Genomic DNA, 18,316 nt, shown 5'->3' on the forward strand with positions numbered 1-18,316 from the left:
TCTCAGGGAGGGGAAGCCAGGAGCTGCTTCTGAGTGCAGCTCAATGTCATGTGGGCCCTAAAACTGTTTACATCAGTGCCCCGTTGAGCTTGTTGAAACTCCAGACTCAGGGGCCTCGTCCTTGATGTTCTAGGCCTGACATCTGGGTTCCTGGTGCCCGTGTGCCTTGGGGAGGGCTGATGTGGACCCCATGACCAGCAGCAGGACAGGGCCTCGGGTGCCTGTCTGGCTGTCCCTGTCACAGGCTCTTGGGAAGGCAACAGGGCGTGCTTGTCAAGAGCTTTGCAACTTGCCTGGGCTTTTCACTCCCCCCTGGACTGGGAGCCAGCCAGCGAGGGAGCCCTGAGGGGTAGAGTCATTTGCCTGAGGTCATGCAGCCGGTGAGGCAGTGCCTGGGCCATCTGCCGGCGCCTTGTCACCTGTGGGCAGCCCCGTGGGAGCAGGGAGGCCCGTGTCCCAGGGCCCCAGTGGCCCCAGCACCGTGGACACCCAGGTAGGCTCCAGGAGAGGAGGTCCAATGCCTGGTCAGCCCCGCCTGAGGTGCCAGCACGGTCTGCCCAGGGCCGGGGGGCTGCCAAGAGGAGGGCCTTTGAAGTGAGGACCCTCCGTCACGAGCCACGCACCTGTGGTCAGCGACCTCCCCGATCCTCAGCCTCCCCTCTGCACACGGGCCTTCCTCCTCATCTTGTCATGAGGATAAAGTAGGGTGATGTCCAGCAGTGGGGATACCCCATAGTGTCTCCCCCTGCCTGTAGCCTAAGAGAAGCCAACATTACCCGAGGGACACCAGCAGGGTCAGCAGGTCCCTTTGTTTCCTCCATGTCTGGCTGCACCCACTTCCGCAGGGGGTCGAGGCTGCAGCCGCCTGCCTCCAACCTCTGTCCTGGACTGCCATCCCTTCCGCCTGTGGCTGCTCGGCCCAGAGCTGCTGCCCGGGCAGGGCACAGCACCCGGCTCTCCAGCCTCACCAGGCCTCCCCGTCCCTCCCTCCCAGGTTCTGGGCTTGGGTAGGTGCTGTCACAGTTGTGTCCTGTGGTGTTTTAAAGCCCTGACCTGGGCCCCTTTTGATGAGAAGGTCTGATGATTTTTGGTTTAATCACAGGGGAACAAACTGTACCATGACCCTCCCGTGGCCTCAGGGCTTTTACCCCACCTCCACCCACCCCAGGTCCAGACCTGGGGTCATTAGATGCCCCTGAGCTGCTCCTCTTCCCCTGGTGTTGATCTGAGAGAAGAGGAAAACCCAGAGGGAGAGGTAGGGCAGGTCCCCGGGAGGCAGGGTCAGGGCTGCTTAAAAGGCACCGGCTCCAGGGCACTGGGTGCCACTGTCCTTGCCGCCAGGAGCTCCATCTCGGCTGGTGGAGACAGTAACACTGACCTGCCTCCTCCACAGCCCAGACACTCCACGTTCACAGGGCACACGCGTGGTCCCCCAGCCACTGTGGGGTGAGCGTGAGGGCCTGTTCACAGAGGCTCCGAGCCACACGCCACAGATGGTGGTCAGCGGGTTGCCACCTGGCGTCTGACACACAGCCACGCTCTGCCCCTTCCACGCTGCCCGGTGGTCTCTTGCAGAGAGGAGCCATGCAGCTCTGAGTTTGGAGACTGGGGGTCCAGCCCCCACGGCCCAGCACCCCAGCTCTGTGACCACAGGAGAGTCACCCAGCCTCTCTAAGCTGGTGTCTTGTTGGCCTGTGTACTAAGGATCCCGGAGCTTCCCAACCCCCCGGGGGTGGTGGTAAGAACTGAGCGAGCCAGGGCTGTGCCTCCGGGGCCCTGCCTCCCCACTGCCCCCAGGCCTCGCCCCCCTGCACTGGCTTCGGGCTTTTTCTCGGAGGGTGCTACCCACTCAGCCCCGTCCCGCCTTCCAATGCACCTTCCGGGCCTTCCAATTTTTTAAATTTTGATTTTGTTTGGATTGACATATATTTAAACATTGAAAATTCAATAGGTATATGTATATATAATTGAGGTGTGATTTACACAGCGCTAAGCACACAAATGAGTTTTTACATGCATGTGCACCCACGTACACCGCCCAGATGAACACTCCACGCTCCAGCCCCCAGAAAGTTCCCAGGCGACAGCGCTACCATCTGGAAGTCACTACCTGTCATCGTACGTTAGTGTCTGCTACTTAAGCTCCATGTAAATGGAGCCATACAGTATTCTGCCTCACCTTTTTCACGGACGGTGCAATTTTGGAGATCATTCCCTATCTGCACAAAAAGAGCTTCCTGGTTTTCCGTTCTGGCCGCCTGGCGCTGGGTTGCGTGCAGGGACTGGGCTTTCTGTAGTCTTCACCCGAACGGCAGGGTAGCTTCCAGTCTTCCATCGCTGCAAATGCGCTGCACCCAGGGACCTCGTCTGCGCATCGTTCGCCGTCTGTGGGAGTGCCTGTCGGACCACTTCCTGAGCCTGGGGCTGCTGGGCCAGAGGGTCTGCACACGGGTCCTTTTGGTAGCTATTCCCGGGTTGCTTGCCAACCAGCCGGCATCGGTGACCACACCAACGCTGAGATTTTGGCAATGATGACTTTGCAGCTGGGAATTCTGAATGCAGGGTGGGAGGCGGAGGCCCCAGGGTCTGGGTTGGAAGAAGACTCCAGGTTTCCCTGTGCTGGGTGGGCACCCTTCTCTGCCCAGGCCCTGGTCTCCTGGCCCACGCGAGCGCCCTTGTGTGTCCACCCCTGCAGGTTCTCCACCAAGTCCTGGCTGTCACAGGTGTGCCACGTGTGCCAGAAGAGCATGATGTTTGGAGTGAAGTGCAAGCATTGCAGGTGAGGGCGGGGTGGGGAGGAGTGCGGGCGGGCAGCCGACCTGAGCCCTGCAGACTAGTCAGTCCGGCCCTGGATTGTCGGCCTTGGGGCAAGTCAGCGTTTGCAGGGTTCTCCCAGACCCAGACTCAGGATCCCGTTCAGCACCCGGGAATGATCAGCCCCCTCTCGGGGATTAAGGAGGCATCGAGCACAGCACTCACAGAAGAAGGGACTATTTGAGGTGGGTTTTACAGGGTGAACGGGAGTTGGCCAGGCGGACCAAGGAGGAAAGCGAACCCCAGGCCAAGGGGGTGTCCTGCACAGAGGCCGAGGGGAGTGGGAGGACTGTTGGGGAAAGTGTAAGCAGTTCTGCAATTAGCCCCACACTTTAGCACACGAGGGAGAGGAAACAGGCAATGGCAGAACAGAGGGCGGCTCGTGGTGCTCACAGCGGGAAAGGATGCAGATTCTGCACAAATCCGACTTTCTTCACACCACGGCGGTTTCTGGGAGGAGAGAAGGACAAGGGCTGGGAACAGTGTGGTGTGAGCAGGGTCCTCGCCCTGCTTTCTAGCCGCCCTCACCTTGCAGAGGGTGGACCTGGACTCCGCTCCCGCTCATTTGGCCCCCACATTGCTGTGTGACCTGGGGTGAGGTGCCTGCCTGTCCTGGGCCACATTTTTGTCATTGATACATCTTGGAGTACACTTCAGGTTTACGCCCATCAGAATTGCTCCAAGAATCTGAGCTAGTGTGTGTAAAAGCACTTGGGCCCCTACGAGGCTGCAGGTGACAGGTCGCATCCGTGTCTGGTGGGTACATTGTTTTTCTGATGACTCTGGTCACCTAGGAGATGCCAGAGCTCTCTCTCCAGTCTCGGTCCCTTGTGGCTCCTGCCGTTTAGCTTTAAACTTGGACCAGCTGCTCCCTTTCTAGTACCGCCTTTCGGGTGGGGGAGGGCCACTGCTCAGCCCAGCACTGCAGCTGAGGTGTGAGGTTGGTAGGGCCCCGACTGGGGGCCCATGTGATCGGTGAGAACCCCGAGACACCGGCCAGCAGGCAGGCTCCAAACGAGAACCCAGCCCTTTCCACTGAGGGCCCCGCTGACCCTCCGACCACTGGGCCATCCCCGCATCCCTGGGATATCCTTGGGTGGGGCAGACGTTCTTCTCATTCACCTTACTTTGTAAGTTTGGGTCCCTCTGGAGCCTTCTGAACGAGAGTGGAGGGTCTTCTCTCCTTTAGGGAAGAGAGACAGATGTGTGACCCACACATGACAAGTTAAAATAGGTACAGTCCAGCCTGCTTTGCTCCGAGGACCAGGCAGGCAGCAGCTGGACGTGGTGATGCCCACAGACGGCGGTGGCCAGAACTGTTGACCTTGGTTCTGCATTTCTGAGCCAGTGTTTGTTGAGAAATCGGTGCAAGGCGATTGGGGTCGGGGGTGCGCTGCCCGGCTATGGGGCAGCCCCCTGTCCACTAGCCAGGCCCCGGCGCTGCGCTGAGCCCGCCCCCGTCCGTTCCCCAGGTTGAAGTGCCACAACAAGTGCACGAAAGAGGCTCCCGCCTGCCGGATATCCTTCCTTCCAAGTGAGTCTCGGCCCTTTTCTCTCCCCCGCCTTCTGCGTTCGGGGTGGGTCTTTCTTTGGCTCAGTCTGGGCCCTGCTGATGGTTCCCCCTCTTCAGTAGCCAGGATTCGGAGGACGGAGTCTGTCCCTTCGGACATCAACAACCCAGTGGACAGAGCAGCCGAACCCCATTTTGGAACCCTCCCCAAAGCACTGACAAAGAAGGTAGGTTGGGTGAGGGCCCAGGGGTCTGTTGCTTCTGCCAGGAGAAGCCCCCCCGGGGGCCTTTCTGTAAAGCCCCCGATGTGGATGTCCAGCGGGACAACGGAATGCAGGCCTGGGGCCAGTGCGGCCTCTGGGGAGCCTGTCTTCAGCCCTTTAGCAGACTTCACACTTAGAGTTACGTGCAGTAACACCCCTGCCCTTCCTTTGTCAGCTAATATTTCTCTGACTGTGAGCCAGGAACTCTTTCCAGTGGTGCTTCCGCTGACCCTCAGAGCAGTTCCAAAAGGCACATCCTGACCTCACCTCCATTTTACAGACGCGGAAACAGCGCTGGTCCCCAGGGAGTGAGAGGCAGGCCCAGCCCCGGAGCCCGTGCCTTGGCCCACGGGCCCTCAGAAGTAGCGCGTGCAAGTGCACTTCTTCACGCAGCCTGGGCGGGGCCTCCCCACAAGTGTGAACGGATGTCTCCGCAGCCAGACAGATTCTCGAAGGCCTGAGTGCCCCACGGAGGGTCTGCAGGCCTGTCATGGACCCCCGTGCACAGCCGTGCGTGGTATCAATGGGGTTCCCACGCTGATGGCTTCTGGCAGCCACCCACTGCTGTCCTGGTGCCACTGGGACGATGGCCTCCCCCGGGCCACTGTGGGTCTGGCTGTGTGTTTCAAGCATGTTACGTCCCAGCCCCAGACCAGGACTTAGCGTGTTCTTGACTCTGACTGAGGGGCCCAGTGACTGGCTGCCGCAGGGCTGGGCCAGCCTGGGGGGAGGTCTGGGCAGAGGGAAGCGAGGACCCAAAGATGCAGCATCCGGGGCTGCTCAGGGAGAGTGCAGGTCCCCTGTCGCTGTCAAACCAAGGCGGCCAGGTCCTCCAAACCTGCCGTCTCCTCAGGGCTGTGCAGGTCCCCTGCCCCGCCACTCGGCCGGCGTCCCATTTCCCTCCTGATGACGGACAGCATGCCCACTAGGAACAGTGAGGGGAGTGGAGAGATGATAGGCTCCACCATCCTGGGTTCGAGTCCTGACTATGCCCCTTCATTCTGTGACTTTGAGTGGATTCCTTTCCCTCTCTGAGCCTCAGTTCTCCTATTTTGTAAAGTGGAGATACACTCTGCACACACAGGGTGTTGCAGGTAACGAGATAACAGTCATGGACTCACTTGTCAGGAGCCACGCCCCCGGTCACCCGTGTCTTCCTGCCTGTCACAGGTGGGTGCAGTTCCTCGGTGGTGCGCCAGGCCCCGGGTCTGCCACTCCCCATCCTGCCAGCCCTGTCTCTGCACCTGTCCCCCTCCCAGCTACATGCACCCCACCCTCACACACCCCTCACCCACCGCCCGTCCGTTCACGCCCTGGCACGTGCGCACCTGCATTTCTACCCACCTGGACACCCACCCCTCACCCTCCTGTCAGTTCTCAGAACCCGCTCAGGGTCCCTCCCCGTCCAGGAGCCCCTCCTGCCCACGCCTGCTTGGCCCTTAGCCAGCGGAGAACCGGGTCTTGTCTCCTTGGGAGCAGTGACTGCATCGGCCTCCCCATATCCCATTTGCGGTCGTTACCGTCCCCCAAGCCAGCAGTTACTCTCGCTGGGTGCCAGGCACTGTGCTCAGGGCCACGCTTTATCCTGCTCATCTCCAAGTGCCAGCCTGTGTCTCTGGGCTCTTCTCCAGCCGCCCCCCACCCCGCCCATCCTTGCTCAGACAGGCTCTGCGCACTCACTCCCGCCCCGGGGCTTGTGTGCCCACCGCGCTCTCTGCCTGGAACTCCTTCCCAGCCTTCCCACCACCCGCATCGTCGGGGCGGCCTCGCCAGACGCGGCCTCGCGCCCGGGCCCCAGCTGCACCGCTGCTTTCCCAGCGGTCCTCACGGCCGTGGTCCGGTGCAGTCACCGCGTGCTGTCCGTCTCCCTGGTGCGGGTGCTCTGGGGTCAGGTGCCCTTAATCCTGCTGGGTCCCTGACACCTGCAGCGGTGCCTGTCACACAGTAGGCATTGAGCAGATGAGCTGACACCCCATTTTATAGATGACACACTGGCTCAGAAGGGTGGGGTGGTTATGTCCAGGTTGCACGCGGGTGCTGGGTGGGGGAGCTGGGAGGCAGCCTGCCTCGTGGCCGTTCCCCCTGCCCTGGCTGCCTGGCCCCGACAGGGCTGGGGGGCCTGGGCCTTGGAGCGGGGTGGGGACGGCTGGGCTCCAGGCGGTGTTGGCTGTCCCTGGGCTGCAGGCCCGCTGCGTAGCTTCGGTGAGTTCAGGGTCTGCTGTGCATCTCCGAGCTTCCAGGGCCTGCAGAAGAGAAGCCTGTTCAATTTAGCATTGAACCCATCTTGGCTCCAACTTTCTTGACCACAGAATCCAACCCCACGCCCCCTGCTGATGTTTGGATCTGGGGAACAATGTACCACTTAGCACAGCTTGGTCCCCTGTGGCCCTCTGTCAGGTGGCCCTTCGGTCCTGCTGGGGCCCAAACCACTGGGTGAACCAGCGGAAGAGTGGACGGAGCACTGACAGCCTCTGTGCCGCACACTCAACAAATACTTGTCAGAGGCTGAATTTGATTCACTAAAAAACCCAACGACGTGCAGGCTCAGAGCCAGGGGCTGGGGGTTGATGGGCAGGCATGGTTCCCGCCCTTCCCTCCCGGGACAGAACCAGCCCGGATACCTGCGGTTGACAAACGTTGTCCTGAGAAGTGCTGGGAGCTACGGGGGGATGAAGAGGAGGGGCATGGGCCCAGCCAGGGCTCAGGAAGGGCTCCTGAGAGGGAAGGATGTTCGAGCCGAGATAAGATGAGCAGGACTCCAGGGGGTGGGCACTGGGGTGAGGGTCTCCCCGTGCTATTCTGCTTTCAAACATTAGACCAGTGAACCATCGGGATGCCCAGGCTTGGCCTCTTCATTTTCACACAGGGAAGGGAGGGTCCCAGCAAGGGGTGAGGGAGTCAGGCTGGGCGGCGCAGTGACAGTCCCTGCCATGTGCCACATCTGTTCCTGCAGGAGCACCCTCCGGCCACGAACCACCTGGACTCCAGCAGCAACCCGTCCTCCACCACGTCCTCCACACCCTCCTCGCCCGCCCCCTTCCCGAGCTCGTCCAACCCACCCAGCGCCACCACGCCCCCCAACCCCTCGCCCGGCCAGCGGGACAACAGGTTCAACTTCCCAGGTACCACACCTCTGGGCTTTTTTGGGCTCTTAGGGGTGGGGTCACATGCCCCTTCTCAGCACACCCCGGGAGGCTCAAGGGCATGTACCGCAGCCACTGCGAGCACTTGTGGGGAGCCAGGTGCTGGGCCGAGCTCAGTCACATTGCCATGTTTCACTTGGTAACAGCTCTGAGGGGGGTACTGTTATTGTACCCATTTTACACACAGGGACGCTGAGGTGGAGAGAGAGGGAGTGGCTTGCCCCGAGCTGCAGCACATAAGCAATAGAGCCTGGATCAAAGCGAGTCTGTCTGACGCGAAGACTGTTCTCGACTTAATCCCCATGGTGCCCCCTGCACACGCCTGGCTCCCACAGGGCATTGCTCACTCCATTCACTTGAGGCTTATGCGCTCCCAGGAGCCCGGGCGGGCCCAGATGGCCTGGGAGAGTGGGTCTGGCCCCTGTCTCTTACCTGCTCTGGGGTCTGGACAGGCTACTTAAGTGGAAGTGTGTCTTTTTCGTAAAACAAGAGACTCTGTGAAGTTGGCATCAGCGTATCCCTGGGTGTAGACTAGGACACCGAGTCCCCCAGGGGTGTGCGTGCTGGAGCAGACCTGACCAGAGCTCACCTCTGACTCTGCCGTAGCCGAGGCTGCCTTGGGGTGTCCCACCTCCGCAGAGAGAGGAGTGGAGCCCACTTGTCCATTTGAGGACTGAGCCTCGGCCTTGGCCTCCCTGGCAGCTCCTAGCAGTAGGTCTTGGCCTTCAGCGTATTTCAGTTGGCAGCCTGGAGGAAGGAGGGGCGGCTGGGATGCTCCGGTTTGCTCCTGGCCGTGGAGTCCAGGTCAGGCCCCACCTGTCACTGGCCCCTGAGGCTCCAGACCCAGGAGGACAGAAGCGCAGCTCTTCCTGTGCCAAGGGACCCCCAGTGGGGGCCACCCGCAGGCAGGGGTAGGCCTGGCAACCTCTCTGAATCCATCTCAGCAAGGTTCTAGGGACGTCTTTGGGGATGGCGAGAGACAGAGATTTTTGTAGGAATCTTTTTCTCTTTTGCTCTCTCTTCACTTTAATACGCACATGGCTGGCTACCTCCTGACATCAGCCCTTGGCCTCCAGGCCCCCCTGAGACTGAGCCGCTGAGCGATGGCCTGTTTGATTAACCTCCTCTCTCCCTTTCTGCTTTGTCATTAATATGCTGTGAAACTGGGCCTTCTGCGAACCCTCCTACTTTTGAGTTTTTCTAAAAGGAAGGTCCTGTTTACAAAACAACAGCTGCTGAGAAAGCCTTTTTTGTGATGTCAGCCAGAGCTTCTCAGGTTTCCCTGATGTCCCCGGGCTGGTCCCTCATTGTCCCTACTCGGAGCCCTCACTCTCTCTCCAGGACCACTTGTCTCTCTGGTTCCGCAGTCACGGTCAGTGTCGGGCTGCCCAGGGGGGTAAATCCGGTAAAAGAACCCCCTGCTTTCAAGTCACTGAAGCCTCAGCACCACTGTTACGTGTTTTCAGAATCACTGTTCATCTGCCCATTGGATTTCACCCTCCTGGGTGCACTCACATTTCACAGAGAAGCAGGCCCAAGGGGTGGACGGAATTGGCCGGAGCTCTGAGGCAGAGTGGCCATGGAGACTGGGTCTCTGAACGCAGACCCCGGGGCAAACCCCTTCACTCCTGAGGACTCCTGCTGGCACCTGTTTTTCCCAGCTTTTTTCTTCCTCCCTGCATGGATCACCCTGTCCTGGCCAGGCCCACCCGGGGCCTACCTGCCCCAGCCCAGTAACCAGCCCCTTTCTCCCTTGCCCATGCCTGTGCCCCCTCCCCCCTCGCTTCCTTTGCTGCTCTGTGTGTGATTCACCTCCTCTTCTGTTTAAAGCTGCCTACTTCATCCATCACAGACAGCAGTTTATCTTTCCAGGTGAGTCCTTTGCATGGTTCCACTAACTGCTCTTTGCTGTGACCCCTCTGTCCAGTCCAGCTGGGTGCCCTTGCCCTGGGTACCTTGGAGGTGCTTGATTTTCACACCCACCTGTTCTGAGAGCTGCCTGTCTGTGGAGGCTGGAAAGGGGGAGGGGGGCAGGGTGAGTTGTAGCCTTCACAGGGGCATTGCCTTGCTGGGAGGGACCTTGACATCCATCCTGTGCAGCCTCTTGCACAGAGACTACAGGAAACTTGTCCAAGGTCACACAGCCAGGTGGCAAAAACTCAGTTTGCATAATGGAAGAGAGGACTTTCTACTAGTGTCTTGTGAGCATCTGTCATAGTCCCCTCTGCACAATAATAAGGAAACTAGCTGCTACTCTATCTTAAAAAGGGAAAGCCAGCCCCGACTGGTGTGGCTCAATGGATTGAGTGGCGGCCTGCAAACCAAAAGGTCTCTGATTCGATTCCCAGTCAGGGCACACGCCTGGGTTGCTGGCTATGAGAAGCAACCACCCATTAATGCCTCTCTCTCACTTTCTCCCTCCCTTCCCCTCTCTCTAAAAAGAAACAAATAAAATCTTTTTTAAAAAGTGGGGGAAGGTCTGCAGGCTTCACTTAGTGGGCTTCACCTTCCAGAGTCTAGTTGCATAGCACCATCTGCCGGCCATTTATTAAAAATGCTTCAGTGCAGAAAGTTTAAAGGAAAAATTTTCAATCAGTAAGACAATGTCATTGTTTCCTTTCTACAGAAATTGTTTTGTGTACCTACTATGAGCCATTCGTTGCATTTGACCATATTTCTGCCCCTAAGGCAGTTATCCGATTAGTCCTGGTTTCTCTAGCTGAAAGTGGCAAGCATTATTATAAGTAATCTGCAACTTTAATTCCTACTTTAGCCACATGAAGGTTCTATTCTATGTGTTTTAGGCAAAGACTGTAGCTAACTGTTACTTTTTCCTAGGTTAAACAGGTCTGTCCTGAAGTCATGGTATTTTGGTTATTCCAGGCTTTTTTGCACCCTCACTCAGTTCTATTAGGGGGGCGACTTGGAGCATCTGTTAGTTCTCACTGGATCACCCATGTGGCATTGCAGGCATGCGCAGGCTGGGGTCAGGGCAGGCTCCCTGACCTGCCTCTGGTTTCATGCCGGTTTTTGCTGTGGTTTTGCTGCGGGAGCCTCCCAGGTAACCGGCTCTAGGATGGTGCACAGGGAAGTACCTGAGAGCACTGGGAAAACGTGCCTCTCCTTCCGGAGGGGTCTGTTTTGCTCTGAAGATACGTTGTGGGGAAGGGAGGGAAATACATTTCTATCAAAGCAATCATGGACGCATCGTGGAGCAGAGCGCAGAGTGTACTCTCTGTGTTTAAGGAAAAACATGAGGCTCCAGCCACATTTTGCCCTCCCACCTGGAGTGCCGTTTCTCCCTGGACACCCACCCCCCGCCGTGTTTTCCTTCTGTGGAGTCATTTGAGCGACATGGACAGGTAGAAACACCGGGCCGCCCTGGCAGTCTTCGGACACGATGTAGCAGATAGTGACGTTGGCCAGAGGCCTCAGCAGAGGCTCCCAGGGCCTGGGACCCCCCCAGAAACCGTGCACAGGGTGGTGGGTGCACACGTGTGTTTCCTTGGTGAGAAGGCCCGGGCCTCTCTCACATCCTTAAGTCTGTGAGACGCTGAAAGCCTGTGGTTCAGATGGCCTTCAGGGGTAGGCTGGGAGAAGGCCCAGGAGCGAGGTCCAAGGAGGTGTGATGGCTGATGGGAGGCTCTCCCACCTAGGAGGCAGGGAGAGGCCACTGATTCGCCTGAGCCACTGCTAACTCCAGTAAATGCCCTTGTGCTGATAAAAGAGGAGGGAGCAAAGGGCGCCCCCAGCCCTGGGGCCGCCGCTCCCTGAGTGCTATCTAAGGGGGTGGAGATGACAGAAGGAGGCTGGCAGCAGAAGCCGCTATGGAGGGTTCGGCTTGTGACACATTGGTTCCACCGCGGGGTGACCGTTTGTCTGGTGTCCCCTGTGCAACTGTCAGTGCTAAACCTGGGAAAGCCTCAGGCCGGGGCCAGCCCCAGCTGATGTGTGCACTGTGCGTTTCCTCCTGTCCCCTGAGAGCCCGTCCAGCAGCAGACCAAACCTGGAAGCCCAGGGGGTGGGGCTCCAGCTCCCACCAGAAACTCCCAGGAACCGTGACAGGCAGCAGGTGTCACTAACGAGCCACCTACGAGTCCTGCCTTCCTCCTCTGCTGGCCTCAGTGAAGGAGTCTCCGCTTTCAAGGGTTCATGCTGCCAGCCCCAGCCTCCAGTGAATAGCCCGGTTTGTTTTCGCCACTTGCTTGTATGAGGCAGTTTGACCACAGGGGAATGGTGTTAACTGAGAAGAAGTCTCAATCTCCTGGCACACCTGGGTCCCCTCCTGGGACACCCCAAGTGCTGTAGAGGCTGCATTTGCATTTGGTCTCAGGGAAAGCACAAGTTGACCCCAGTGGAAAGGGCCTGGGGAACACGCATGCTGCCCTGTGCAGGACCGCTAGGGGAGGACCCACTTCCCTGCGTGCAAGCGCTGTGTCCTTTCGGGGGAGTGGAAAGGCAGTCTCATGCTTCATGTTCGCTTTGTTTCCTCCAGACATTTCAGCATTTCCACCGGCAGCCCCGTTCCCTGACGCAGCGGACAGCACCCGGTAGGCATTCCTGTGCTGTGTCCCTTCTCTTCGGTGGCAATTTGTGGCAGCTGGATCCACATCTCTGTCATCCCCTTGCCCCCAAATCCCTGACCTCCCACTCTGATCACTGCCATGTACCTAGGCCAGCCAGATGGCAAATGGCAGACTCCTTGGGCTCATTCACCCTCTGGGCCCGTGAACTCGGCCACACAGATTTGATTAGCCCCTTATCAGTACAGTTGGTATTGGAAGAGGTTGTAAACCTGACCCAGGAGGAGGGGGCAAAGGGCACTCAGAGTTATAGAAACCTACTCAGAGTAGCTCCTGCTTTTGGAGCCGGTTTCCCATGTGAGGCTGTGCTGAGCACCTGACTCGTGTTCCCAAGAAGGCGTTGAAGTAGTTGTGGTCCTCAATGTGTAGATGGGGAAGCCAGCTCAGAGAGGTTAAGAAATTGTATAAAGTCACACAGCTAGGATGTGACGGAAACACTTTTCAAGTAGAATTTCAAGTTCTGTGCTTGGGCTTGGAGCCCCTGTACTGGCTGTCAGATTTGAAGGGACCTTGGTGGCTACTGCCCGCCCCTCCGCCCTACCACCCTCAGTCTGGAGGAGGGGAGTGGGGCCTGGGCCTCCTGGCTGTTCCCACAGCATCCGGACTGCCTTTCCCACAGCCAGGTGGGTCAAAGCAAGGACCCAGGCCAGCGGACCTTTGCTCAGACCTCACTTGGGGAGTTCCCTGCCCAGCTGAGAGCCGAGTGGCCCACCCTCAGAGTCTCCTTGACGAACCCTGTTTCACTCTTAGGCTCGACGACCAGCCAAAACCAAATGTGTTGGAGGATCGTGAGGTGGAGGTGAGCCACAGACAACGCCTCTCCCTCCCCTTCCCCCGTCCATCCCAGCACGCACAGGAGGTCAGGCAGTGTCGGGCGCAGGGCCCCAGCAGGGGCCGTCTCAGGTGCCCACTGCAGCAGATGCGGGCAGGTGTGCACGGCTGGGAAGAATGATGAGGAACGCAGTGAAGCAAACTTCCTTTTCTTTTCTGTTTGGGGCTAAAGTAAGCTCCTGAGTCCCATGGTTCCCACCCCTGGTCTGGCAGCCCAGGCCCCAGCCTTGGAGACTGCGTCATTCTGTCTGCGGAGCGTCCAGGCACCCCAGGTGTCAAAGCTCCCCAGGTGATTCTGACTGTTGCCAGGGCCAGGACCACTGCCTTGACCCCTGACCCACAGCGTGGGCTGAGCCTGGCTTCTGGGAGCACTAGCAGAACGTTAACAGAAACTCTAAACAAAAGAATACCCAGAAAGAATGCATGCAGTTAAATTCCTCATGCCAGGGGATGTTAACAGTCTTCCCTGGTCCCTGGTAGGTAGACCTAGGCGGGCCAGGTGGAATGAGGGCCTCAGGGCCCACCGGGGCTGAGGGCCGTATTTTGTGGGCGAGGACACTGAGGCTCCACGGTGCTAAGTGACCTGCCTGCTGTCCATGGCAAGCCAGTGCAGGGCTGACCAGTGCCTCCTGACCGCCTGCCTGTCCTCCTCCCTTACCTGGTGGGGGCTCTGGGGAAGGGGAGGCAGCTGAGCCCAGACCCACGGCCCCTCTCTATTTCCTCTCCTTGTAGGCCGAGGAGCCGGAGGCTGGCAAGTCAGAGGCAGAGGACGACGAGGACGAGGTGGACGACCTGCCGAGCCCCCGCCGGCCCTGGCGGGGCCCCATCTCCCGCAAGGCCAGCCAGACCAGCGTGTACCTGCAGGAGTGGGACATCCCCTTTGAGCAGGTGGAGCTGGGCGAGCCCATCGGCCAGGGCCGCTGGGGCCGCGTGCACCGTGGCCGCTGGCACGGCGAGGTGGCCATCCGCCTGCTGGAGATGGACGGCCACAACCAGGACCACCTGAAGCTGTTCAAGAAAGAGGTGATGAACTACCGGCAGACGCGGCATGAGAACGTGGTGCTCTTCATGGGGGCCTGCATGAACCCACCCCACCTGGCCATCATCACCAGGTAACCGCGCCCTGGCCCTCGCTGAGGGGGCCGCCCCTGCCTCCCCGTCCCTGGGGCCTCTTACAGATGTGGGCACCCTGGAGGGCGTGGAAGGGTTTTGTTTTTCTATTTAGTTTTCAGTTACAGTTGCCATACAGTTAGCTCATACATCTTATGAAGTGGTCCTGTTAATGAATCCATCTGGCCCCATATGCAGTTTTAAGATATTATCGACTATATTTCCTATGCTGTCTGTACATAACATTCCCATGACTATTTTTATAACTGGCAAAAATGTTCACCTTTTTTGGAGGGCGTGGAAGTTTTCCCGAAGACAGGTACGAAAAATGGGGTATAATTTCCCCACCATATAACAGCACTGACATTAAAAACGAATAAGTAAAAGATGCCCCAGGAGAGAGGAAAGTCGAATGCGGCAGAAAGGTTCGAGGCAAAGGCCAGTCCGCTGCTGCACCAACAGGGTGCTGCTGCCCGCACTGGAACTGGGAACGGAATAGAAGGAAGAATTTACATATACTCGTGTTGTTAAACTATTTACCTGCTCCTTTGTAAAAACACACGGCGGAGACCGGACTGGCTCACACCTTGCTCTCTTCACCTGAGTGCAGGTCTGAGGTCCACGTAGTCCTTCCTCCCCTGCCCCGTGTTCCCATGACGTGGCTGAGGCCAGCGGCGCAGAACAGCCGGCTCCCGGGGGGCCGGGAGGGAAGCCCTGGTTCGTGGCAGCCGTCGGTGTCTGTGGTGTAAACGCTCTGACCACAGCTGATTTCAGCCACCGACTTGGGGTCGACGAAAGGGGAGTGGGGTTGGGAAGGGAGTCCCACAGCCGGGTTCTGGGCTCTCTGTCGCGGGGCTCACTGCTTGTCCCCTCATCTCGCCAGTACTCTTCCGTCACTGTGACCAAGTGTGCACGTGTCTCGGTGACCGTCCGGGAGGACACGTGCTGGGCCGGGTCACAGCGTGTACTGCCCTTTTCCAGTCCGGAAAGTGTTCACCCTGTTTCCTCTCCCACCTGGTCCCGCTGCACGCGTGTCCCTGCCGCCCAGTGCCAGGGGGTGTGAAACAGGAACACCCCCGCATTTGAAAAAGTTGTTGTTGGGTGTTTACTTCTAAAATCAGGAAAAGCACGCTGACCGGTGGGGCTCAGTTGGTTGGGCATCGCCCTGCCAAGCGAAAGGTCGCCGGTTCAATTCCCGGTCAGGGCACATGCCTGCGTTGCAGGTTTGACCAGGGCGCACATGGGAGGCAGCTGATTGGTGTCTCTCTCTCCCTTCTCCTTCCCTTTCCCTCCTTCTAAAAGTAAATAAGTAAAATATTTCAAAGAATAAAACCAGGGAAGAGCAATATGAGGTTCATCAAGAAATTTTGGAACGTACGTGGAGGTTTCAAGAAGAAACTAAAAATCACTTTAATCCCATGAGCCAAGAGAACCCCCATTAATATTCTGATGGTATTCCCTGTAGCTGGACCCAAATGCTTTAAAAAAAACTTTCTCCTCAAACAAACTATCTACTAAGTAAAAATTAACTTCCGTTTTGTTTGTTGATCAGAAACAGATGTAAGTAATCACCCACCACACTCCCGGGCCGTTCGAGACCGCCAGGCCCCCACAGCACGTGACAAAACCCCCCCACACGACCTTGGGGTTTTAGGGAACCGTCCTTACTCTGGCTGTGCCAGCCCCCCAGCCCCCAGTGCTGTCCGTCTGTCCGTCCCTCCTTCCATATCTTACCTACCCAGTTTCAAAAATTACCTGAGTCTGCCTAAAGGGAATACCTATGATAACATAACAGAACATTCAGTAACAAAGATGTAGCATGTTCCAGAATGTTCTGCAGGTACCGGAACACAGATTAGGAACTGTTCCCACTCTTCCAGACCCTCATCCCGTTCTCAGGTTCTGAGGCCCCCAGAATCTTCTCTCCTTGGAGACTTTCCTAAAATCTCGCCCCTTCCTCAGGCGGCGGACACAAGTCAGCTTCTCCCTGGGACAGGAGAATGAGCCACACATTCTCTCTGGGCTTCTTCTGCAGGTTTTAGGGGTCAGTGTGGATGGAGACCCCCAAATGTGGGCCCTCGTCCAGTGGTCACTCTGACGCCCTGGCAGGCTCTTCCACCCTGTCCCCTCCTGTACACCCCTTCGTTACAACAAACTCCGTGAGCAGAAAACAGTAGAAATGATCACAAGCATCATTACAGGGAGCCCGGCGCCCTTCCCTTGCCCTGCGGTCGCCCTGAAAGGCCAGATGCCTCCTGTTGGAGTTTGTGTTCACCCGCCTTGAACCCCCGCGGGTTGGCTGCTGTGTACCACCAGGGGCCTGGGTGAACCGGTTCCCTGTTCTGGGGTGGGCAGGCCCTGGGCCTTGGGAGTGGGTTGCCTGCGGGAATGTTTTCGTGCATCCAGGCCAGGCCCCAGAAGAAATGGGCACAGCCTGGTTAAGAACGAGGATTCTGGTGCCCACCGTCCGGGGGTTGGCGAGAGCCCTCCAGGGGCCTCTCTGCCCACAGCCCTTCCTGGGGTCAGGCCGCCGCGCTGGCCTCGGCCGCTGCCTGACCCCCTGCTTTCCACACAGCTTTTGCAAGGGGCGGACACTACACTCGTTTGTGAGGGACCCCAAGATCTCCCTGGACATCAACAAGACCAGGCAGATCGCCCAGGAGATCATCAAGGTAAAGGGGTGTCTGCCTGCCCTGCCCGCCTGTGTCAGGGTGACAGCCTTGTCTCCCCGCCGAGCTCGGGCGCTTCAAGGGTGGGACCCCATCTTCTTCCCTCCAGCATGTCTTGTCCATTTGGAGCCATGAGCAGGAAACTAGGTCAGCAGTGGACGTGGATTGGTCAAGGAGCAGCGCGGCAGTCTTTAAAGACAGATGGCCCGAGTGCGAGTCCTGGTCACGCCAGCCGTGTGACTTTGGGCAGGTGGTTTAGCCCCTCTGAGCCTTGGCTGCCTCCTTTATGGGACGGGGATACCAACCTAGCTGCCCTCGGTGGACTGGCATGGGTGACATGGCGAGGGTGACACGGGATAATCCGCGGCGAGAGCCTGGTGCCCGGGGCCAGCACTTGGTGAGGGTCTGGTAGGGGGACCTTCTGTGGCTACTGGGGGGAGCACCCACACTTTCTACCCTGTCGTTCCCAAATCCAGGTTTTAAGGAGACAGGCTCAACTCAGGAAGCCCTTTTTCTTTCTTTCATTCATTTAAAGTAGTGAAGTAAAAATGACAGGAAAACGGCCCGGATGGGTAGCTCGGTTGGTTAGAGCATCATCCCCAGGTGCCGTGGTGGCCAGTTGGGTCCCGGTCAGGGCCGTACAGGCGTCAACCAGAGCGTGCACAGATACGTGGAACCACAGAGCCGTTTCTCTCTCTCTCTCTCTCTCTCAGATTAATTTAAAACAAAGAAGAAAAGAAACTTTTTAAACTGAAGGAGAACTTGTTTGTTGCTTACTTAGCAACAGGCCCAGATAGAAACTAGAACACGGTGGGGCAGGGTGCTCCCTTCTCTTGTGTCCCCTCCACCAGCTTCCTCGGCCCCTCCCTCGCGCCCGGGCCCCTCCCTGTCTTGCCTTCTCTTCTGCCTTCTCTCCGCCCTCTTCCCTTCCTTCTCCCCCTCCCTCCCCTGTCCATCTGTGAGTATGTCTTTTAAAAGGAAAAAAAAAATCGCAGTGATGTTTATGGACAAACTAAGATTCCCATGTGACATTTCCATGCGGCTGAGCTAATGAATTAAGCTTTTGAAGCCCCCAACCCCCAAATATCACATTTACGCCTTCACCGAGGCCCTCATCTCAGAGCAGTCGGAGAGAGCTGCAGTGTCATGCCTGTGCCGTGTCACCTGTGCAGTGTCACACCTGTGCAGTGTCACCTGTGCCGTGTCATGCCTGTGCCGTGTCACCTGTGCCATGTCACACACCTGTGCCGTGTCACACCTGTGCAGTGTCACACCTGTGCCGTGTCACACCTGTGCAGTGTCACACCTGTGCCGTGTCACGCCTGTGCAGTATCACCTGTGCAGTGTCACCTGTGCCGTGTCACACCTGTGCAGTGTCACGCCTGCTCCTCTT

At 58.1% G+C, this 18,316-nt stretch overlaps 1 protein-coding gene across 4 annotated transcripts in view; it reads left to right on the plus strand.

Annotated features, from left to right (window-relative positions):
• KSR1 (kinase suppressor of ras 1) overlaps positions 1-18,316 on the plus strand; it is a 148,677-nt gene that overhangs the window by 116,734 nt on the left and 13,627 nt on the right. For 3 of the 4 annotated variants that reach the window (XM_053656033.1, XM_037146025.2, XM_053656020.1), the window contains 9 exons: positions 2,696-2,779; positions 4,287-4,348; positions 4,445-4,551; positions 7,541-7,709; positions 9,561-9,602; positions 12,226-12,280; positions 13,064-13,112; positions 13,877-14,256; positions 16,830-16,926. In XM_053656033.1, coding sequence (XP_053512008.1) covers positions 2,696-2,779; positions 4,287-4,348; positions 4,445-4,551; positions 7,541-7,709; positions 9,561-9,602; positions 12,226-12,280; positions 13,064-13,112; positions 13,877-14,256; positions 16,830-16,926 — 1,045 coding nt within the window. The remainder of the gene's footprint in view (positions 1-2,695; positions 2,780-4,286; positions 4,349-4,444; positions 4,552-7,540; positions 7,710-9,560; positions 9,603-12,225; positions 12,281-13,063; positions 13,113-13,876; positions 14,257-16,829; positions 16,927-18,316) is intronic. The other variant, XM_053656030.1, reaches the window with a different exon arrangement.

This window comes from Artibeus jamaicensis, unplaced genomic scaffold (genome assembly GCF_021234435.1).
Source record: "Artibeus jamaicensis isolate MK-2021 breed Jamaican fruit bat unplaced genomic scaffold, CSHL_Jam_final contig_1998, whole genome shotgun sequence".
Lineage (NCBI taxonomy): Eukaryota > Metazoa > Chordata > Mammalia > Chiroptera > Phyllostomidae > Artibeus > Artibeus jamaicensis.